General features: G+C 29.8%; 1 protein-coding gene and 2 long non-coding RNA genes across 3 annotated transcripts; 1 reads left to right on the top strand and 2 right to left on the bottom strand.

Moving 5' to 3' along the window:
- The first annotated feature begins 1,262 nt into the window (after positions 1-1,262).
- LOC124840141 (nucleoside-triphosphatase-like) lies at positions 1,263-4,400 on the top strand. The gene is made up of 9 exons (XM_047316141.2): positions 1,263-1,547; positions 1,640-1,768; positions 1,867-1,923; positions 2,035-2,130; positions 2,798-3,003; positions 3,428-3,519; positions 3,607-3,821; positions 3,907-4,096; positions 4,190-4,400. Exons 1-9 carry the CDS (start codon positions 1,308-1,310, stop codon positions 4,330-4,332), a joined length of 1,368 nt encoding a protein of 455 aa, XP_047172097.2. The 5' UTR covers positions 1,263-1,307; the 3' UTR covers positions 4,333-4,400.
- A 1,847-nt stretch (positions 4,401-6,247) lies between these two features.
- Positions 6,248-6,615, bottom strand: LOC124840139 (uncharacterized). Its single transcript, XR_007029007.2, has 3 exons — positions 6,533-6,615; positions 6,373-6,444; positions 6,248-6,289 (listed from the first exon to the last, which is right to left on the bottom strand). It is a non-coding gene; the product is annotated as an uncharacterized LOC124840139 (long non-coding RNA).
- A 5,433-nt stretch (positions 6,616-12,048) lies between these two features.
- On the bottom strand, positions 12,049-15,081 carry LOC124840138 (uncharacterized). Its single transcript, XR_007029006.2, has 5 exons — positions 14,720-15,081; positions 14,387-14,451; positions 13,514-13,698; positions 13,291-13,439; positions 12,049-12,343 (listed from the first exon to the last, which is right to left on the bottom strand). It is a non-coding gene; the product is annotated as an uncharacterized LOC124840138 (long non-coding RNA).
- Between the last annotated feature and the right edge of the window lie 10,050 nt (positions 15,082-25,131).

Raw genomic sequence — 25,131 nt, forward strand, 5'->3', positions numbered from 1 at the left:
CCTATCTCTTACCTTTGACTTGTATTTATAGTTTTGGTCATGGGTCTAGGATTAGCAGGGCCTTAATCATGGCCCAATCCCGAGCTCAACCCTTTTGGTGTGAGAAACTAAGCACTCCTTTTTTAACAAAAATAATTCGAGATTTTTAAGTAATCATTTGGAAAGGTTTATATTCACCACCTCCCTCATACTGAACGACTTTAATTTTGGTGTTAAACTAGTTTTCAACCATAGCTTTGAAATGATTGAAGGCATGTATAGTTTCTAATTTTTGTTTTAATGGAATCATGTGAACCTATGAAAATCATCAATAAAATAAACATAATATTTGAATTGAGATGGAGGAAAAAATTGGGGCAAGACCCCAAATATTAGTATGAATCAAATATAAAATTTCCTTATCATTTCCTTATCATGTGAGGAAGAGTTTTTTTAACGGCAACACATGTAATTTTCTAAATTGACAAGCTTCACAAAATGTAAATGAGTCATTAGATGATGTTTTCACATTGCATTCCTTCAATGTTTTCACATGACCCGATGATAGAACGATGACAAGGAAAAAAAAGATGTAGAAAGAATAGAAAAAAGAAAATTCAAATATTCATTTTATCAACAAATATTAGTCATAGTATCGATACTTACCTGTATCTCTCGATAAATTTTATTAACAAATACTTTATTAATATATTTTTATCTTCAATAAATAATATTTATTCACATATTTTTTATTATTAAAGGATTATATCCATTCATATTCATGTAATATTAATTATATGAGGACTACAATTTTCAGTTTAGATAACCATAAGAAGAGGAGAATGATGAAGAGGGAGGGAGCATGCATGGGTTTTGAAGAATATGATAATGTACACGGTGCATAAACATTTCAAGCTTTAATTATTATTGTTACCAATATCAGCGACATAATTACTTCCTCACCACCAAAATCAATAAAGTACTGTAAGAACCTTTACTATATGAGGAGACAAAATAATCAACGATACATTCACATTGATTATGCAAAGACTCAATCAATAATTAGATTTTTCATTTAATGACTTCATTCAAGTTTTGAGATCTTATTTGAACATCTTTTATCCGTGACTAATATCCACATTCGACAAACGGGCAATAATTGATAAATAATTTACAACTTTCTTGTAATATTATTAAACAAAAAGAAAATTTATTGAAGTATTATATATTAAATTTAATTTTTGATATCTGATAAAGTACATATCATCTCCCTCTTTAGATAGGAGGCACATGTTAATTTTGTATTGGTAGGTGAGAGTCATTTGAGAATGGGGTTTCAATTTTTCTTTAGTTTCTTCCTTTTGTTACTGCCTACATTCTCTTCCTCCGAATATCTTGGGAACAACCTTCTATCTAATCGGAAAGTATTCCTCAAAGAAGAAGAAAACCTTTCCTCTTATGCTGTGATTTTTGATGCTGGTAGCACTGGAACTCGAGTGCACGTTTTCCATTTCGACCAGAACTTAGATCTCCTTCGCATTGGCAATAATCTTGAATTTCTCGCAAGGGTACGTCATTTGGCCTGCTAATTTTTGCTTCATAATTGTTCTCATCTATCTCTTTGGTTTTGTAAAACCTTACTTTCGTTCTTGTGCTGTAGGTCACACCCGGTTTGAGTTCATATGCGGATCATCCTGAAAAAGCTGCCCAATCTTTGATTCCACTTTTAGAGGCAGCTGAAAATGTTGTCCCTGAGGACCTGCACCCCAAGACACCCCTTATGCTTGGCGTGGGTCTTTCTCTTCTCTATAACATGAATACAACGTTTGGTCGAAAATCTGAACAACGTTTTCCACATAATGTCTTTTCATTTTGTTAATGATGCAGGCAACCGCAGGTTTGAGACTTTTGGAAGGGAATGCTGCTGAAAACATATTGCAAGCGGTAACTAATTACCAGAGCCTTCAACTTCTTGCTAACCATTTTGCAAGCGTTTTCTCATTTTGCTAACCATGACTTTTCAACTTCTTGTGTTTTCGTTTTGCTATCTTTCAGGTTAGGAATTTGTTCAAGAACAGAAGTACTCTGAACCTTCAATCAGATGATGCAGTAGCTATAATTGAAGGAACCCGAGAAGGTTCTTATCTGTGGGTATGGATAAGAGATTTCTTTACTATTCATAACTTTAGCCCTTTTATTTCACTTTTTTTTCTTTTAAGCAAAAAGAATATATTAGAATAAGTGCAATCCGTTTAACATATAGCTAAAGAAGCTTTCTCTAAGTAAAAGGAGAACAAAGGTTAAAATATAAATTTATATTTTATGTGCAATTTAGTATTTTAAAATTTATATCTAATTGTTTAATGTACTGTATATGAATTATTTGGATGACGGATTAATTTGAAAGAATTATTGGGATTATGAATTGATATTGAGTTAATTATTTTCGAAAAAATCTTTATTTCACTTTGAAATAAACAAAATAAATATATTGAATTTTCAAAAAATTATGTGTGATTTTATTAATTATTATTATAATAGACTATTATTTAATATATATATATATATATATATATATATAATTTATTTATAAATATCAAAACATCATTTAAAATTAAGTAAAATATTAAAAAAAAATTAAATTATTTTGTTGTAAATTAAACTCATCACATTATTTTAGATTTATAGTATAATGTTTTTTATCATATGGATGGATGAATAATTTGTCAGTGTGATGTCTGGACGCAATTTTTGGGAAATAATTTTGATACCAGTATTATAATTTTGTGACTTACGTTGCAACTTTTATGAGTGGTAGTTGGCTGTGAATTATCTACTGCGGAGGCTGGGAAAAAGGTTTTCAAAGACTGTGGGAGTGGTTGATCTTGGAGGAGGATCAGTTCAAATGGCATATGCTGTCTCAAGGAACGCAGCCAAAAATGCCCCATTACTACCTCAAGGAGAGGATCCTTACATAAAGAAGCTATATGCGAAGGGCAAAAATTACGACCTCTATGTTCACAGGTTTCGTTTCTTATTCTCCCCCCACACACGAGACAAGTTTGGATTCACTTCATTTCAGAATAAATTGTTACGATAAAATTAAATTTTAGGATTTTATTAATAATTTTATTTCAATTTTATTTATTAATTTTTAGATATAGTAATATTTAGTTTGATTTTGATAGAGATAAAATAGGAATAGATAATATGATTTTCTGTTTATCTAAGTATAATATTATTTTATGATAGAATAAATAGATTTTTTTTTAAAATAGTTGATATTTTATTTTCAGGTTTTATTTATATTTTTATAATATTGTAAGAGACACAACTATTTAAAGTCTTTTAATTATAACACAGCAGACTCAATTTTAGAAAAATATCTGTGTATCGTGAGATTTTCTTAATATGAATATTTAGTTAAACACCATAATTTGTGTTTCAGTTACTTGCGCTATGGTACAGAAGCATTTCGTGCAGAGGTTTTGAAGGTCACTGATGGCTCTGCTAACCCTTGCATTTTGGCTGGATACGAAGGTAAACAAAGTCATTGCTTTGTGGCATTCACTTCTTGATGATACGTTGAGAGATGGAAATAACAGGTGAGTTTGTTATTGTTTATAGGAAGCTATACATATTCAGAAGTGGAGTATGCAGTGTACCCTCCAAAGTCAGGGCCCAGTTATGATGCATGCAGAGAGATAGTCCTTGAGGCTCTCAAGCTGAAGGCGCCATGTTCTCATCACAATTGCTCATTTGGTGGGGTATGGGACGGTGGAAGAGGAAGTGGACAAAGAAATATTTATGCTACTTCATCGTTCTATTATCTGTCCAGAGACGTATGAGCATTATTTTAGCATGAGTTTCTGATTTGGATTTCTTTCTCAGGCTACAGTGATAGTAATTTCGTTGTTCGTTTTATAGGTTGGTATCGTTGATCCAAAATCTCCCAATGCCATTGTTCGTCCTGTGGATCTTGAAAACTTGGTTAAGGGAGCTTGTGGAAAAACATTTGAAGATGCCAAATCCAGTTATCCACTTCTTTCTGAAGAAAGAGTTCCGTTTGTGTGCATAGACATTACGTACATGTATGCGTTGCTGGTTGATGGATTTGGTAGGTTTTCCACTGTATGATCAAGTTCAGGTTCATACAAGTTGGTTATTATTTTCATTTTGTTATTAATATTACGTGTTTGTTTGTTTCCAGGCCTAGATCCTGAGCAAGAGTTTACACTGGCTGATAAAATTGAATATGAAGATGCTCTTGTGGAAACAGCATGGCCTCTTGGCACAGCCATAGAAGCCATATCATCAGTGCCTAAATTTGAACGGCTTATGTATTTCATGTAAGCTTCTATGTGGAAAATTTAACTGATGATGATCAATTACTAGAAATAAATGAGACTTTTCACTTTAAAGATTAGATTATGCAGGTGAGGTTGTGGTGGAAAAAAGGGGAAAAGTAAAAAAATAAAAAGTGTCTAATAGTAATTTTACTGGTCTCTCCGGGCTGAACCTATTTTTGACTTCAAATTCATAATAGGTGACTACAATTCAGCACATCTCTTAGGCTTTGTTCTTTGAGGTAAGTTGGGAGGATGATTTGAATGAATTTGAGTGGATTTCAGGGTAATATTTTTGTTAGGCTTAATACCCTATTTTGTCTCCAGTTTTGCTCGAAAATGTCAAATTAGTACATCCTTTAAAAAATGTGTCAATTATGTCCTCACTTAATAAAATTTACATGTTAATGAAATCCTTTCCGTTAAATCTGTACAAACGACCTTAATTATTTTTCTCTCTCTTCTACGGATTTAATTAACGCCGTTTGTACGGATTTAACGGAAGGGATTTCATTGATGCAAATTTTATTAAATGAGGACGTAATTGACGCATCTTTTAAAGGAGGGACTAATTTGACATTTTTGAGCGAAATTGAGGACAAAATAAGGTATTAAGCCTTGTTATTTTTTTGAGTGGATTTGTGGGTAATTGAGAGTAGATTTGGAGGTAAAGTTTGTGAGAATTAGTATAGAATTTGATTGATGGGACATATTTAAAAAATTTGTTTAATTGGTAGAAATTAATGATTACCAAAATGTCCCTAGTAATATAAAATGTTATTTGTTAATGTTATATTTAATTGAAAAAATGTTTATAAAGAGTAAAAAATTAAAAATAATAATTAAAATTAATTTTTTAAAAGTAAAAAAATTATAATTTAGTAAAATGAATTTATTAAAAAAATTATAATTTTTAGAAGTAAAATGAATTTAGGAAAAAAATTATAATGCAGAAGTAATTTGCAAACAGGATGTTCTAATAAATTTTAATTTTTTGTTAAGAGTGAAGAGTGTGTTCAAAAAATAGTAATTTTATTAATTAGCATAATTTATTGGCTTAATTTTTCATATCTTACCTCATTTGTTGAGCTTTAAGATATTCCATGCCGCTGAAAGCACCATAGATGCTTTGTGCTACTCTTACATCCCATCCTAATTCTGCAAAATTCCTTTGGTAGTAATTTGCTGATATCAGCAACAATACTTTTCAAGCTAGAGAATAATGGAGGAAGGTAAAAAGATTATAAGATTGCATACTTTTGTTTAAATGAATTAAGTGCAGTGGAAGACTCAGATTCGATTGTTATATAGTGAGCCAGGCGCATTGCTTCTATCTCTGGTATCTATGATCTTGCATGTTTGAGACAGAAAGTTAGCATGTGTTGTTTCTCAATTATGGGTTCAGTAACAGTATTATAAGTGCTTTAAGAAATTTCTGCCTTAAAAAGATGGCTTCTTCCAAATTCACATCAAATAAGATACGATTTTGTTTATGTGGGGAAAGCAGAAACCATGCTAATATATCAGTGGTCACCGTTAGCATTTTTATATTTTTCAGTACCTTCCAATTGTAATGATCCTGAAGCTTGAGCAAAGTTTTGGAGCATCATATTCTGACTTCATTGCTGCAATCATCAAACCACTAATTGATGGAAGTAGTGGTTAAACAACATGATGTTAACCTATTTCTAAAATTTTTATAATCATAATGCAGATATTTGTAGCTGCCAAAAGGACTCTATCTAACCTTTCCGTATTTTGCTAATCTGGTATGAAGATTAAATAATAAGAAATTCAAAGATATTAGAAATTTAGAACTTGAAAGTGCATATCTAATCAGAATCATGTGATATTATAAACATGGACAGAGTAATCGATGGTAAAAAATCATTAATTTGAAAAACGATCTTACCAATACACTGAAAATCTTCTGATATGGAATTTCACCACTGATAGCTGCATAACTATAAACAATGAAACAGTAGATGTTGAAAAACCAATCTTAAAATTTCCTTGTAGAAAGAATATCATAGAAAGGAGTACTAACACAATCAATGCATCCTCAACTGTGCCTGCTAGTATTCCAACCATTCCAACTGTCCAATTCAGGGGAAGAACTCTGAATATAGCAGAAGATCATTCTCCTAAGTTATTACATTATAATCCTTAAAGTATTTAAAGATGATAAAACAAATATGAATACCTACCCATCATGTGGTATACGTGCAAAAGTTGGTTTTAGACCAACAACACCGCAAAGAGATGCTGGCATCCTTACAGATCCTGAACATATAAATGAGCAAACATCACAAGTAATAAGAAATAATGAATGTTGATTTCTCTGGTCTTTGATGAACAGATATAAATCATATACAGTACATTAAACAATTAGATATAAAAAAACGATCTTACCAATACACTGAAAATCTCTTGTCTTCAAAGTTGTGGGTGATGAAAAAACATGGTATCCCGCAAATCATCACTCGCATTTCCTCGTGTTTTCTCTCATCCGAACACGACTGGATTCTCAAATCGTCACTCGCATTCGTTTCTGAACAGTAAAATCTGTTCAAACGAACAATGCGTTAGTTTCCAAAAAATCAATTTTAAAAAAGCCAACATATCCTTAACTAGAACTGTTGTCCATGAATAATAGTAGAGTCATGGATTGAAAAATCTACAATATTTTCTTTTAAACATCTTCATTATCTTCATATTTAAAAACAAAAACAAATTATTAGCAAATAACATAATTTAAAAGTATGATATCAAGAAAATATTAGAATGTAATATAAGTGAAATTAACAATATTTTTAAGCTATTAATCAATTTGAGTTAAAATTAGTACTTGAACATTGTTAGGAAAAAATTAATATGACCAACAGCTAAATAGCAACACTTAGATATTGGAATGTTGAAATGTCAAATCTACAAAGATTAAGTTGGTAATCCTTCCAATAGCTAAAAACATCTAATTTGGAAAAAATATTTTGGTTCAAGTGATGTTTCAATTAAATACAAATCTAACTCAAACTTGTTAATTACATTAACATTTTGACTCGCATAATTGATACATTCCTATAGCAAACATAAAAAGTGATTAATAACAATTATATAATAGTAAATAATAACAATAAATAGGAATGATGACTATGAATCAATCTCTTAGTTCTTTTCTATGTTGAAATATTTTTCTCCTAAACAAGAAAGTTGAGATCTTGATGCTTAAGAGGAGTTTGACCTTACATTCATATATCTTTCAAAGAGTTTTTACATGTTGTCTTTATATGATTAAATTTTTCATCACAAGTGGATGAATCAAGCTTTATGTAGTAAAATCAAAGTGCTTTCAAGGATTATCCGAGGATAAAGAATCATAGCAATTAAAAGAGTAGTATTATATTTACTCCAATACTTTTGTTAAACTTTTCCATAATCCGTTTTGTCATGTCTTTTATTAATGGGTCATCACTTTTGAGTGTATCCCTTAACAACCATTTAATTTTCCATACTTACATGAAGTAATAATTAGAGGTTGAATAAGATGTTTCTAAAATCAAATTGGTTATTTTATAAAATGACCTTAAAATTTCATATTTCCTCAAGATCTTTTTCACTAGATAATGTTTAAATTTCTTCCACATATAGTGAAACTTCCAAAAGTGCAACAATGCTTAAGATCACTTTCAAGCATAAGAAAAATAAAATTTGGTCTAGTTGGTAAATCTAACCTTAAGTCCACCTTAGTATTAATACCTTTCACTTGAACAACACATCTAGTTAATGCTATTTTTCTTGCCTGAAATCCTTTTACACATTTAATGCTTTTTCTAATTTTTCTTAAAGCAACTTCAACCACTTTCAAAGCCTCTTGATCTATAAGATTTAAGATATGAGCACAACACCTCAATGACAAAAATTCACCATCACCAAATAAGCTATTTTGTAACCTTAATTGATCACATAAAATTTGTTGCATATGATTATTAGTACTAACACTGTAAAAAATTATAGAAAATCTTTTCTTGTCAATTTCTCACTCATCTAAACATTCAAACACTTTATTTGCTAAACCATAACACGGAGGTTCATTATAAAAAAAAAATCTTACTATTCAATTTCTGATTATTATCAACAAAGTATGTTCTTAAACAAATATATTCCTCTTGAGTACAAACATTCCAACAAAGTAAAAAAAATTCAGTTATGACATTAATGCAATATGAGTTTTGATTTTCTCCATTATTTCAAGATGAAATTGCCACAAATTAAACATAACTATATTTCTAATCACATGTTTTACATCTTGATACAAATATGTAAAAAAAATTCCCTAATCCATTTATATTAAAAAAATAAAATGGCAAACCATGTTTGATGATAGTTCTTTGTCATAATCTCACAAACATATTTATGATCAAGTTTCCTACTCCATAAATTTTCGGTATTGTTAATTATCATTCTTCTTACGTCTTTGTACTTTAGGCTAACATGACACTTTTTTTTTCAAATGACACAAGAATTTTGAAGTACTTACTTTAGATCTACCAATTATATCTTGACCACACATTTGGCCTTCTCTTTGACATCTTTCACACCAATCTTATAAAAATATTTCCAAACTTCTGATATACAAGTCTTAACTTTCTTCTCTCTTTTTAAACATCATTATCTTCATTATTAATTGAAGATGATTCATTACTTTTTTCATTATTTATAATATCATCAACATTACAATTCACACTAATAGTTTCAGATTGCATGTTGCAAATTAATTTATGGAAAGAAAAGTAAAAATCTATATACTAAAAAAACATATAGAGGAGCATTAGAAAGATATGTTAACAAGCAAACCTTAGAAAAACTATCAAAATAGAGAATGAAGAAGAAAAAAAAATGTAAGGTTACGACATAATTAACATGGAGGAGTAGTGGAAGAATGCATAAGACCAAATGAGAGGGTAATGGAAATGCAATGACTTGGACTCAAGGTCTCATTCTTGGTATCAAAAGAAAGTCTCCGTATATAATCAATTGTAAAGAGACTAGGAAGTGCTCATGAAGGACTAGGGATGGGCAAATAGAACTCAACTGCACTGTACTACTAAAATATGTAATGAATTAAAAACTAATTTGTCTAAACTCAACTGTAAAACGGTTCAGACAAACTGAACTGTTTTTTGTTTTATCAAACTGGACGGAACTGAATTATACTAAATTGTACTAAACTACAATATAAACTGAACTCAACTACTACCTTTATTAATTTTAAACTGAATTGTACTATTTTTAAACTGAATTATACTAGTTTTTAAACTGAATAATATAACAATACATGTTCTTTTTAATTGAAATTTATTTTAATTTTTATTTTATTTTATTCATAAGTGTCTTACAAATTAACTTTTTAATTATTTGATATTATTATTTTCTATTTTATTTATATTTCTTTTATTATTATATGTGTATGGAAATTATTTTATTTTTTCTTTATTTTATTTTATTTTATTTTTTATTTTTTATTTATATTTATTTTGTCATGAATATTATTTTACTTTTATATTTATTTTTTTAATTTTTTATTTATATTTTTTTTGTTTTATATGTGTGTATAATTTATTTTATCTACTTATTTTATTTTAAAATAATTTTTTATTTATATTTATTTTGTTGCCTCATAAAATTGTTTTATTAATCAATTATTTATTATTTATATTTTATTATGTAAAAATTAAACTAATATTTATTAATTATTATAATATAATAAAAGATGATACTAGAAAAGTTACTCTTATGTTAATTTTTTTGTCATTTGATATTTCTCTAATATTAATTATTTTTGCTATATTACTATTTTTTTATGATATTTCATTATATAGTCATTTAATAAATTTAACGTTAAAAAATATATTTTAGTTTTAGTCTGTAAAATAATATCATTTAAAAATAATAATATTGATATTTATTTTAAAGTAAGTTGATTTTTAAAATAAATAGTTATTTTAGTGTGTGCATTTACACACATTTTAATATGATTAAAAGTTTTTTTAACATATTTTTACATATTTAATAATATGTTAAAGAATATAATATATTTAAAGTATTATTTTTTTACACAGTCTTTTTTTCTTTTATGATTTCTATTACTTAATCATTTAATAAATTTAAATTTAAAAAAATATATTTTACTTTTATTACTTAAAATAATATTATTTAAAAAGTAATATATGTTTATTGATAAAAAAAATATAAAAATTTGTGATAAAAAATTTGTCTTAAAAAATTCATTATTAATTTTTTATGTAAACGGTTTCTTTTATTAATATTTTATTATTAAATAACGTTTTCTTGGCAAGACGAAACAGTTGAACGGAAACTAAAGAAGAAGAAAGAGTATATACAATTCTCAAAGTTAACTGAACTGAAACTGTTATAAGTTCAGTTTTTTAAAAACTAAATCATAAAATAGTATACTGAACTTTTAGTAAAAATGGATCAGTTTTTTTTAAGTATAATATAGTACAATTAATTATAGTGCAGTACAAATCAGTTATTTTTGTCCAGCCCTAATCAAAACAAGCAGGTGTAGAGGTAGTAGGGGGTGGCAATGAAGGACCACAAGAAAAAGTGTGGCACAGACTGAACTTTTGAGCCCATTGGCATGTTTTGGCCCATCCCGTATAACATGTAACCCACACAAACAAGCCGAAGATGGTCGGGGCGAGCCAACCTACAAACTCACATATTTTTTTGAACTTGGGAAGAGAAGATAAATTTGCATGTGAACGACCAACCAATTGCTTCTTCTCCCTTCTAATTTTAATCTTAGCGAAACTATTGGTTTATTCTTTACATCTACCTGCAATCAAGGAAAAGGATGTTAAAAAAATGTGACCCAAACTATTATGATACTCTTCAATTCATTGTGTTTATTTTCATTTAACATTGGCACCCTTTAAATAGATGTAAATAAAACTTTGGGCCAAATACAAATAATAAAAACTAAAAACAAAATATAATTGACTCAAAATAAAAACAATTACTTAATCTATCTCTATCTTATATAATCAAAATATACCGTACCTAAATTAATGGAAACTAAAAACTCTTTATCCCAATTTTATATCTATCAAAATCAAACTAAATATTATTAAATGCATACTAAGAAAATAAGATTTAAACAAAATTATTCATAAACCCCTAAAATTTAAGTTTATCCCAACAAAACTTCCCCATAAACTTAAAATCTTAATCCTTTAATCGAATTTTCATGTGCATCATCCCACATCAAGCTTGCTTCCTTTAACCATATTCACTACAAGAAAAATTGGAATTACATACTGCTAAAATCCGTATGTAACATTCAAAATCCGTATATAATGATTAATTACATACGAAATACATACGGAAAAAAATCCGTATATAATATACTCGTAGCTAAGTTATATACGGATTTATCCGTATATAAATTATATACGGATAAATCCGTATATAATATCCGTATATAAGTACATATATAATTACATATGTAATTACATACGGATAAATCTGTATGTAACATATGGATAGAGAAAAAAAAATAATTCCTTTATTTGTAAAGATCAGGGAGCCTTAAAACAAAAAACTTATAAATACAATATAATATTATATAAGTATATTGTCATTAGTTTCAACTTTCAATAAAATGAGTGAATAATTATGATTGACAATAGAACTACGAGCCTTAAAACAAACAAAGAAACTTATAAATACAATATAATATTATATAAGGTTATTGTCATTAGTTTCAACTTTCAATAAAATGAGTGAATAACTATGATTGACAATAGGAGGGGCAACGTCTTCTTGTAAAACCAGAATATAGAACCTATTACTATGAAGGCACAATTGCAAGTGTCGTAGCAGTTTTTGTAGCCACATCTAAACTGGGTTGTTTCTGTCTACTTTAAAAACACTTCTTCGGAAGTCCATGTCCTTAAATCTCTCCTAACAAGCATGGTCCTTCTCAGCATTTCCACCTGCAAAAAAAGCACCCAATAACATTAATCTTTTTCTCTCCACATTAATTAAATAAAATATATAATTAAAAAGGTATATTATCTTCAAATTTAAAACCTAAAGAACAAACTTTTTTTGTCAAAATACTAGAAATAGTGATAAGGATAAAAAAGAAGATAGAAAAGAAGTTAAATTGAAAATAAGTTTATTGACTTTTCTTGAAATTAGTGAATGACTGAAGCATTGAAGACGGCGTGTATTTATCTCTTTAAGGGTTATTTATGATGATGGGTTCTTAGCAGAAGCTAGAACTTTATCTTTGTCTAGCACAGCAAAATTATTTTAGATTCATAATACTAACTAACCAAAAGATGGCATAATTGTAACATAAGAAATCAATATAGCATGGCACAACATAAACTAAACAACATATTGATTTAGGTAAATCCCGAGACTCAAATCCCCAGGAGAAATCCCCATACTCAAATCAAGATTATGGCAAGTGCATGCTTAAATTTAAAGTCAACTTTCATGAATCAATGTTCTCCAAAATTGCTCTCCACTTTTTCTTCATCATACTTGACAGAAGACTTAGTATAAAATCGACACAGAAAATACAAAATGAAGAACCCTTTTGGATTAAACTCCTTATTACTCCACACAATTTCATTCATATAAGGACAATACATTCAGTATCCTAATAAATGACTATTGCAGACCTTTATGTTTGGATAACCTTGTCAGTTGGCACACAAATTCATGAAACCTTATCATGGTAGGATAAAAAATAAGTAATTGTAGATCTACTTGATTTTTATATAAAAACTTTTAGATAATAGTGTTTGATAACTTGCACAGATTTCATATATAAAACCAGATTAACTAAGATGAGAAACTAAGAATATAATGAACTAAAGTTAAAGTTTAAATTTGAATAAGGTATAATGCTTGAAATAGAAGTTCTCACGTCTTGCTAATAAATGGTCTTATACTTTGTTCTCCTTGACCACCTTTGTGAAGAGCTAAAGCACTTATCTGAGTTGCGTTTCTCCTCAATATTTCACTGATTTGTCGATGAAGAACAAGCACAAACTCTTCCTTTGTCAAAATTCTCATCTGCAACTCAATCAAATCATGAATTAAACTGACAGAAAAATCAAATAAAATTGATAGCCTACCATGTTCAATACCTGCTTCAAATCCTCCTCATAATCTCCCAAACTAAAGTTTATATCAGCATTTACTCCACGATAGCAGCCTTATCGTATGCTCTATGAATAGAACAATATCATCAATGCCTGAAGGTGGTGGGCCACATTCCCCCATGTAAGCTTTTCAACATTCATCAAGTCAAGAACCTTTTTAGGCACAGGTTCTGCAGAAAAAATTGTTAACAATAAAATAGTTAAGGACCTCAACATTTCATTGCTATCACCTACCCAAATAATCATAAGAAGATTGTTAAAATAAAATTCAAGGAAAGAACAATTGATAAGAAACAAAGTAAATTGTACAAACAACTATTGAGGTTGTTCAAACACAATGTTCTAGCTTTTTTATGATCACAATAATGGTCCTTATAATATTCACACAACACAATGAATAACAAGAAATGGTGGTGTAATTCATTTCAAAGACTGGGCTAAGCATGTCTGACTGATTAAATGACAAAGGCTTGATGCAGAAAGTCTAGAATATGTATACTCCTTGATAAGCAATTTGTAAACCACAAATTCCACCAAGGCTTGTGGTATGCCCCAACCTTTGATTTCAATAGCCACTTCCATTAACTGTGCCAATGATTTACCAAAACAACAGCATCTAGCCAAACCTAGTTTCTCTGATTACATATATCAGAAGACTAAGATGAACCCAGAAGTCAATTTTGTTCAAAAGATCTAAAGATGAAAGCAATACATATTAGTGTTAAATATTTAACAAGTGAAATAATCTTATGAAAAAACAAAGAAAAAATCCAAATGTTCGCTCGAAAAGAACGTATGCAAGTTTTTTTCCAACACAAACGACAAAAGTTTTTGAAAGTCAAGATTGAAGAACTATACCATGTTGACTATAGATGTGCTTTCCATTTAACCATTCCCATAGCCATTCCTAAACCCTGGAAAACCTAAAAAGCCAGAAATTTGAATCAATTACAACCATCAAAACACATTAAAGACATGACCACGAAAAAACCAAAAGCAAGTGAGCAAATTGGAAACCAAATATTATTGGAGCGCAAAACCAAAGAAAGAAAAAAGGGTTAGATAGATGAAACCCTAGATTTTGGGGGTGGAAGTGGGAAGAAAGATTTGCACCTTGCGAAAGAAAACACTAGATTAGATAAATTTAGGATAAGAAGGTTAGGGCTTGAAGGAAGAAGATTAGGAACTTACTGAAGAGTCACCGCCGATAGTGAACGACGACGGCAGTGAGTGATAGCCACACTAACGAAATGCCGGTGTGAGAGTTGAAGTGGAAGGGTTCTGAGTTGTGGGAGGAAGAGGGAGAAACGCGATTTTGACAGTGGGAGAGTGCAAATGAGAGGTTGTGTGAGGAAGAGGAAAAAAAATGCGAGTGATTTCAAGAGAGGGGAAAATGGAAGTGGAAGGGTTCTGTGAGTTGTTGTGGGAGGAAGAGGGAGAAACGCGATTTTGACGGTGGGAGACTGCAAGTGAGAGGTTCTGTGAGGAAGAGAACGCGAGCGATTTCCAGAAAGAGGGGAAAATGCGAGTGATTTCGAGAGTGTTAGGTTAAAGAAAAAATTAATTTTAATTTTTAATCATTAGATACAAATCTTATATACGGAAAATAAGAGGCAAAGATGTTTTCTATTACATACGGATTTTTTTTTATCTAACTCAATTTTTAATATCCGTATATAATATCTGTATATAATAAGATTTTTATATACAGATTTAAATCCGTATATAATAATATGTAGATAAATAACTATTTTCTTGTAGTGATTTGGATTTTTATTTTTCTCCATGTTGGTCGTGTTGTCTTTAACCTTAACTGAACTCTTTAATGCATTGGACAATTGGTTCTTTATTCTACCCAACTTTTCATTTACCTCGACCAACTCGTTTATGACTTTAGGCGATTTCTCAACAATCTTGGCCGACCTCTCAACAACATTGGCCGACTTTTTCATCTCGTCCGAAATTTTATTCATCATATTTTTTGTTATCTTAATATCTGAGCTTCCCATACCTTGGTTATTCTCAACATCTTCATCTTCTTCTTTCCCATTTTCATCTAGTTCAAGAAAACTAGATGGTTCCTCCTCCTTGTCAAGCCGTCTTTAGCTCCTCAAGCTCCGCCCTCTATTTATTCATAATTTCATTAGGTTCATCCAGAAGTCTAATTATTCGCTGAATCTCTTCATCTTTTTGTTTGAGTTTCTTCTCCATATTTGTCACACCATTTACCGAGATCACTTACCGAGCTTTCTATGTCCACTACATCCGAGCTCTTTGCCATCAACAAAATTCCACATTCTTATTCTGCATCTTCAGTAAGGAGATTTGTCTCCCCCTTTGTCTCAACCTTGCAATACTTTGCAATGTGGCAAACCTTACCACAGTTGTAGCACTTCCTCAATCTACAATCATTTCGTGCTTACCACACTTAAAATAGTCCACTCTTGATCGATCTTCTCAACCTTTTTCTTGTCCTCGGTCATGCCAATTTTGCTGATCGGTTTGCTCTTCACTATCATCCTCAAAATTACCTTCGACACGTCCACCTCGTCATCGACCTCCTCGTCCTCTATCTCTAGGACCTCAGCTCTGAGTAATATGAGTTTCATTCGAGTCAAAATTTGTTTGTAGTGCTTGATCAAGAGGTTCAACTTGTTCATCCCAACTGCTTCTCCTTTGTTTGTGGGCTTCTACTGACCCAACAAGTTCATCCATTGTAAAAACTGACAAGTCCTTCGATTCTTCGATGGCGCACACGATACTTTTGGAATCTTTTTTTAGGGATCTCAAGATTTTTCCCACAACCCGACTAGGTGGCATTTGTTCTCCATTCCTGTCGAATTAGTTGGTCACCTTCTCCACTCGAGTTATGTACTCGGTTAACTGCTCTTTGAGCTATCTTCAACTGTTCAAACTCCCCCTCTGAGAGCTTGTATTCGAACTTTTCTAACGCGATTTTCAACTTTATACGCATCCTCCAATATCTCTCAAGCTTCCTTTGTTGATGCGACATTCACTATTTTTTCGAATCCCGACTCATATACGACATTGTAGAGAAAATACAATGTTGATCCATCTCTTGCACATGATTTCTTCAACGTAGTCATTTGTGCCACCATCTAATTTTCGTCCTCATTGGGTTCATTGTACTCGTCTTACACCATGTCCCAAATGTTCTGGGATCTCAACAACGCCTTCATTTGTAGGCACTAATTGTCATGATTGGTTTTTCTCGTCAGTTGTGGCACACTCATTCCGTTATTCTCCCCTCTCTCTCTACCTTTTTTAAAGCTATGATACCACTTTGTTAAAAAAACGTGACCCATATATAGTACTCTTCAATCCATTGTGGTTATTTTCATTGAGCCTTGACACCCTTTAAATAGGTGTAAATAAGATCTTGTGACAAGTACAAATAATAAAAACTAAAAACAAAATATAACTGACTCAATAAAAATACTACTTAATCTATCTCTATCTTATATCAACAAAATAAAATAATATTGCACCTAAATTAATGAAAAATCAAAACTACTTATCCCAATTTTATATTTATTAAAATCAAACTAAATATTATTAGACTTAAACTAATAAAATAAGATTTAAACAAAATTATTATTAAACCCCTAAAATTTAAATTTATTACAACAACAAAGGAACCCAATATTATTAAATTCATTATTTTATAATGCACACACAGAAGCAGTAGAATCTCGAAAGTTGTCAATGATTTCTATTATGTTAGTTGTTCTACTACATTCATATCTATGTAAAATGCAGAGTTGGTGTTTACTACCACAAGGGTAACAAAAGGTCACTGCAATGATATACTTACATGAACAATGATGTTTAACATTAACTCTAAGTCTAGAAAGAAAAATATAACATCATGTCTTGGTCTTGCATAATTATTTGTGTATGTATAATACCTACGACTCAGAAGAAACTTTTGAAATTTGAATTAGCATATGGATCTGGTGAACTTATAACGCATTCAAAGTTATAAAAAAATAGTGTGATTGGTGACAAGATGCCACGAATCTTGCATGCTTTTACTTTCCAAAGCATTTCTTCACTTTGCCCAAGTTTGGTGCACATGAAAATTTCTCAAGGGAACTAGTGACAGACACATCCCAAAGCAATTAATTTCTTCAACCCTTTAAATTAATGTCTACATAACTCTTTTATATAGTGATAAGATTTACTTTTAATGAGTAAAATCAATATCTTTTAAAGCAACTTTAAATCAATATCTTTGTAATGGTATTCCAAATTATACCAGCTGGTAATTCCTTAATTCTAACATGATACTTCTCATCTATAGATCCTTCAAATTCATTATTCTTACAAAGGTTTTACATATCATCCAACAATTCTGATGTTTAATGTTAGAGTGATCCATCCTCCTACATTAATGATGCTCCCAAACTTATATACATGGAAGATGGAAGCCTATATATCTTCTAAGAGAGAAAAAAATGGAGATCTTAATTCTTAATGGATAAAGAGAGACAATATCACCATGAAGGTTTTTGGAACGACAAAAACATAAAAGACTTAAAAAATATTACAATTTAATTTGATTAAAAAGATAGAATTTTGGAGTCAAGAAAGTGGGGACTATGGAGAAGAATATGGACTAGAAATTTTATCCCAGCGAGCACATTTACTAACTCCTTACACATTTCAATTATATCAAACTCTTTTCATTCAATTTTTTCCTCTTCATTAATTTTTCTTATTTACATATTTTTATTTGAATTTTATTAAAAACTGTCTTCACGTAAATAATTATTTCTTTATTTCTCTAAATGAATACATTACAATACACTTATTTTTTTTAAATTAATTTACTTTTTAAAACCATATAAATTCAATTATATCACCCACTTTCCATTACTTTCTTAAAGTTCTTTCTTTTCTTTTTCACAATTTTTTTTATTTACATATTTTGGTAATTTAAATCTCCTTAAAATATATCTAATTATAAAATTTTATTTATCCAATATTTCACTTATATAAATAATTATATCCTACACACTTAACTTTTACATTAAATCTTGATCCATTATTTTTAAAATCAAAACGCAAACAAAAAATAAATAAATCCTAGCTTGAAATTCGTTTCCCAGGAATTAAATTTTGATTGATGGTTCAACCACTAAAAGCTCAAAATTCGATTGTCTATATCTGAATTCTGTCTAAAAAATAATATCATAATATCTAAAAGAAAGTTCACATATATTAATTGGTCCAAAATTTCTTATTATGGACTGCAAACAAACATGACTCGAAAAAGATTACAAAATCTATTATATTATAATATAAGGAAAAAAAATCTATGAAATTTACTTTATTATTTATATTTAATTTTTATATATGTTTTAATAGTTAGTTTTTAGTTATTTCATATTTTAATTTTTCTTTTACCACATTTTTCTGTATAATTTACGTTTTTACCTATAATTTATATTTAAAATATTAATTTTTTTCATAAGTAGTTGATAATTTAATATAATTTTTAATTACTTGATTTTTTAGTATATTTTACTTTTATTTCATAAAATAATATTATTTAAATTTAATATAATTTCCAATAACTTGATTATTTAATATATTTTTTATTTCATAATATAATATTATTTAAATAAAATAATTATTTTTCTCTATATTATTTTTTTTTCTTTTATGATATTCCCTTCCTTAATCATTTTATAAAATAAAATTTAAAAATATGTTTTAAATTTATTTTGTAGGAATATTATAATTTAAATAATAATAATAATAATAATATTTATCTTAAAAAAATTATTTACCATAAAACAAATTTATATTAAACTATAATATAAATATTTTCATTATTGAATATTCTTCGTATTATAGTAGGTATATATCATTACAAAATGATTTTAAAACGAATGTTATTTTTTACTTTTAATAAGAAGATTTTAATGACTTAGTTGGAGACGTTAAAATGATATTGGAGTTGAAAACAGACATTGAAAGACGCGATGATCTGAAAGTAGGCGTCTCTTAATGATGAATACCAAAATAGACTAACGACGTCTGTTAGAGCACCAACTGATGTCAAATGCTACATTCTTTTTAAATACTTTTTTTATTTACAATTTATCCAAGTCTGAAAAACTTAGAAAAAGAAATTCAACATGACTTAGAAAATTTATCAGCACATATGATATATCAAGACTAAAACTTATAACTAATTAGAGAAAAGTTAAACTTTCATTACAAAAATGTACTCCTAGACAATTTTCAAGAAAAATAACTAATGCTCTAGAGGGTCCTAACTTCATCGTTTCAATAGATACGTTGTCCACTCATGTTTTATCTTCTTGATTGTGTCATCGGTTATAGGTAACGGAAACTTGAACCGTTGAAAAATATCACAACTTCATTATGTATAGATACTAATGTTTAAAGTTTGATGTGATTTCTAATATGTGAAAGGTATATATTATTACCTCATTCCAATCTTCTTTAATTCCTCCTTAATGATGGTTTTTATCCAAGACATGACATGGTAGTCACATGCCCATGAATCTATCTGTTTATTACAATAAACGCGTTATGACAAGATTGTGTATAAGACTGAACTATTTAAACGTCCTCACATGTTTTCATGTTTAACAAACAACAATAAACGAAATAAGCATATGACAAAGTATTATCTTTGGAAAAATAATATAATTGAAAGATAAGCATTTTGAGAAAAAGTTTTATGAAATCTAAACGTTTTAAAGAAATGCTTTTGTAAACACACTAATACATAAGTAGACGCACTATCAAACGATTTCCTCATAAAATGCGTCAATGTACTATATGAGATTCTTACTAAATACCCTCATGTTAAACCTTGCTAAACAATGTTAGACAAGCTCTCACTATAAGGTACAAAATGATGTTTTTGGTAAAAACGGTAAAAGATATAAACATTGTTTCAAAAACATATGTTGGAAGATATATTGCTAAACACACTCTTGAATCAAACAAATAATCACTAAACAAGGCGCTATTGGGAAAAGTCTTGCAAAGCTAAACGATACCTTATGTTAAACGATGTTTTCATCCAACGATGAAACTTTCATGAACCGCTTGGTATCTCTACTAGAATGCTTAATCGATCAAATCCTGCTTGAATAGTGGAAAATTTGAAAAACTTATAGTTGTTCTAAACAAGCATTAAAGAGCATTAAATTCACGTTTCAAAACAACAAAATTGATAAGAAAAAGGACATATTTGCTTGCATGCATATCTACTTCACTTTGTGTAGATTACTTATGTGAAACATCCACCTGGTTTATCATATACAAGTCAAGAGTAGACGATAGAGACAAAGAAGACATTCACGGAATGATTATAGCTACATTAACACTTACGTTAACTTCCCTTCTTTCAAAGCAAAATCTCAAAGTTAATACACATACCCTTTAATAACATTTTAGTACCTTTAACATACAATTTTATGCTTAAGAATTATTTATAAATCTAGGGATTTTTATACCGACCTAAAAAATCTAATATGATCTAATTACAATTCCTAATTTAATTTCCAAAACAATACAACTAATTAAACTCACGTATACATGTCCTTACCATTTAGCTCATTTCCAAAATTTAAATCTTTATTCTTACTAATACAATAATTATTATACTATCAAAACTAGAGTAAGAATTATACTAATGCATTACATTTCCAATCTTAACAAAATTACACTAGCGGGCTAAGTTCAAACACCATCTATCATTTTATACTACTTAATTTAATTTAAACTCCACCCCTTCATCTATAATAACCTTTCATAGTATATAATCATTCCAATTCTACATATCTATTCACCAGATAGCTCACTACAATTTCAAAGTCACAAACACCAATTTCTTATATTGAGATCACAAAATATTTAGGCAAATTACTAATTAGTAAAAACATTCCAATGGGGAATAACCTCTCATCCCACTCATTTTTAACATAATAACATTATCTCTTTAATTATTGTTAGAAAAGTAATACCTTATATCTTAAGCCAAGAGGAAGTGAATTGGATTTTGCCTTAAAAAATTGATTTTTTCAAAAATTTTGTAAAATATTTAGTTTTCTTGAAATCAATAAAACAAGAAGTGATGAATCCACAATAAAAGAGAAAGAGTAAAGAGAAAGATCAACATAGACAATCTATACTGGTTTGACTTTACATTTATTCCTCCTTCAACAACTTGAGTTGAAGAGATTCCACTATAAATTGATAGATTTTACAGAAATATAGAGATACCCCTCTCAATGTACTTCTCACCACACTTAAAATAAAATATACCAAACAAAAGATGAATACCCCCACTCTCACAACACTTGAGAACACTCACAACTCTCAAACCCTTGGCCAACATGCACAGGTAGACAAGCACAAATTGTCAATGATGATCATGATCTTCTAGTTACACTCCTCTTGGTGCAGATCAAATCAGAACAGTTCAACCCAATTTCTTGAAAGAATCTTGATGTGTAAGTAACTCAATTTGAACCTTGATTATTCAAGACAACTTCTTGAACGGTCATGTAATCAAAACTTAATGAAATAGCTAGTAATTGAAAGTGATTGCAATTGTATGTTTTGAAACAGAGCTCAAGACACATATATAGGATTTTTTGAATCTTGACGCAATTTAATCGATTAAGAAATTTATGTAATCTGTTAAAGTTTTCCTTTTGTTTCAACAAGTTTGCTTTTGTTTTAACAAATTATTCAAGCATGTAATCAATTATAAGATCATACTAGCGAGTTATAAATTCATTTGACCGTTATGATAGTTCAGGCTATTAAATGAAATGGATTAGAACAAAGTAAATTGATTTAACCGATTATACAACTTACGTAATCGATTAATCCTGTACTTAAGCAAATTTTCAATCCAATTTCTATTTTAAATAGATATATCACTAATGAAAAATATATTAGCAAATCTTTCTGTTTTAATTGATTATACAACTTATGTAGTCGATTACTACATAATTGTTTGCGCCTGTTAAGCATATAATGATATCTAGAGAAATCTAACAGATTATACACTTTGTTAAATCAATTATTTCATCCAGAAATGACAAATTCAATTTGCTTAAAGCATGATTCATTTACCATTAATTAATTCATATATCAAACACAAACATAATAAAGATAAAATAATTGTTATGTCATTTATTGTACAAGAAACTATAAAATCATTCTTTTGTTCATCATAAAAAACATAGATATAAAGGATAGGTAGCTCCCCTATCAACAATTATTAATAGGCCTCTTGTGTTTTTGACTCAAACCATTTATGTTCACACATATTAAAACATTCATCAATTTGCAACCCCTCATCATCTCTAGTATAGGTATCAAAAGTCTATTCTCAGATTTACAATTTAAAAGAATATCAACTCATTATACTAACCATACCATGAACCCATTCAACTTATAGTTATAAACATCATACAACGTTTGTGTTATTATAATTATAAACACTAACCAGAAAATAACTTAACCAACCAAAAATACCCAATTTAAATACATCTTGCATAACCTTCCTTTTAATAGAACACTACACCTACTTTACTTCCATATTGCTTTAAACAAAGAACAATATAGAAACAAAAGAACCATACATTATTACATATTCAAGTTATGACAACTCCTCATACCTGGAAACTTTGTTCGTCCTCACTGATAAATTCTTTCCACCAAGTTTCTGAGCCTCACGCGTTTCGCATTCCACTCGAACAACTTCCTAACTTGCAACTCGTTCCTCGTAAACTCTTTCTTTCACTCTTAAGTTCTAAACTTTTGCTAAAGTGTATTCAAACCACCAATTTTTGGCCCTATTTATAAGGTCTCACCATCACTCTACGAAGTTTCTCAGCCTCATGCGTTTCGCACTCCACTTGAACAACTTCCTAACTTGCAACTCGTTCCTCGTAAACTCTTTCTCTCACTCTTAGATTCTAAACTTTTGCTATAGTGTATTCAAACCACCAATTTCTGGCCCTATTTATAAGCTCTCACCATCACTCTGAATTAAAAGTTTCGAACCTTAGAAATTAAACCCCAGCCTTAGATCCCCTTCGTGCCTCTTAACTGAAACATCCGCGCTTTAACTCTCATTCATTCTTGTTTTCATTTCTCACGTGATCATCCAATCCTCCCTTCCCCTAGCCGCACCAAGAATCCCCTAGGGTTTTCGAAAAAGAAAAAGAAGGGAGAAGGGAGAACAGAGAAAATGAGAAAAAGGAGAAAGGAAGAAATGAGCTGTTGGAAAACTGACTCTACCTAACTCTCACAACCTATGGGCCTCTTAATTTGGCCCAAGAAGAAAATAAACCAAGCTGAAATGAAAAAACAAAGAAAAATTAACAAATAAACCAATTTTGCTCTAGTTAGGTTCAAACACAAGCAATTCAGTCACACAGACAAGCCCACAACACCAAACCACTAAGCCAAGTCCTTTTGTTGATATTATACTAATTTAATATCTATTTAAGATATCTTATTTCGTCTATTTCCATTTTTAACTTACTCAATTTTATTTTATTTTATTTTTCTCAATACCTAGGCATATTCACGTGACCTTTACTCTACTATACTAAGTTCTGACCAATTTAACCACAAGGCGCTTTTATTAAATATTTATAAAAGGGTTAAATATAATTTTAGCACTTCAACTATTAAGCGTTTTTTTGTGTTTCTTTCCTTTTCCAAACTTTGTTTCACTTTGATCATTTTCCTTAAGAAACTTTAATTTTTAGTCCTCAAAAAGCAACAACGTTAAATTTTATCTAAGGTGGCTAACGATATGTCATGTATGATGCCAACTTTCATAGTAACTGTGTATCACGTTTCTATTAAGTACTTCCTGCTCTCAATCTCCGCCTCTGATCGTCGGGCTACCCCCTCTCCCTCTCTCACTGAATGGTGGCAAAATGTCTCCCTACACACCGACCAGACCGGCGCCAACATCACCTGGTCCGTCTCCACCGTCGACGAGTACACTGACCTCCTCTACTCCCACGACACCCACCTCACGCACATATCCATGTAGGAGGTCATCGCGACTGTTGTCTGTGCCAAGCCCTTCTCACAATGAGATCTACCTGATCGTTGAGGACGTCACCATGGAGGACTTTTGCCCATTAATGCATTATATATCCAGTTTCTCTCATTCTTTGTTTGAAAAATGGCAGCACCTTTCTATTGTTACTCTTTCCTGGCCACTAGAGTATTTGTGCAACAGACAAGTTTCAAATTAAGATTCTCATTCTAGCTAAATAGAGTAGAGACAATTATGAAATCGGATGCTCACAAAACTTAAACTAATCAAATTACTCGAGAAATGAATTGAAAGTGTTAGTTTCATCTTCAAGCCACCAACTTGATTCACATGAGTAAATCCTTAGAGTTCAATCTTTTATGATGCCTCCCTTAACGAATAAGTGATATTCTTAGCCTCTTTACGTTACTCACGATGGAAACTAGACTATTACTCTAATGCTTCTCTCGTTGATGAACTGAACAGTGACAAAAAAAAACTTATGGATGCTACCTTAAGA

Source organism: Vigna umbellata, chromosome 5, assembly GCF_029865625.1.
Source record: "Vigna umbellata cultivar VRB3 chromosome 5, Vumbellata_1.0, whole genome shotgun sequence".
Lineage (NCBI taxonomy): Eukaryota > Viridiplantae > Streptophyta > Magnoliopsida > Fabales > Fabaceae > Vigna > Vigna umbellata.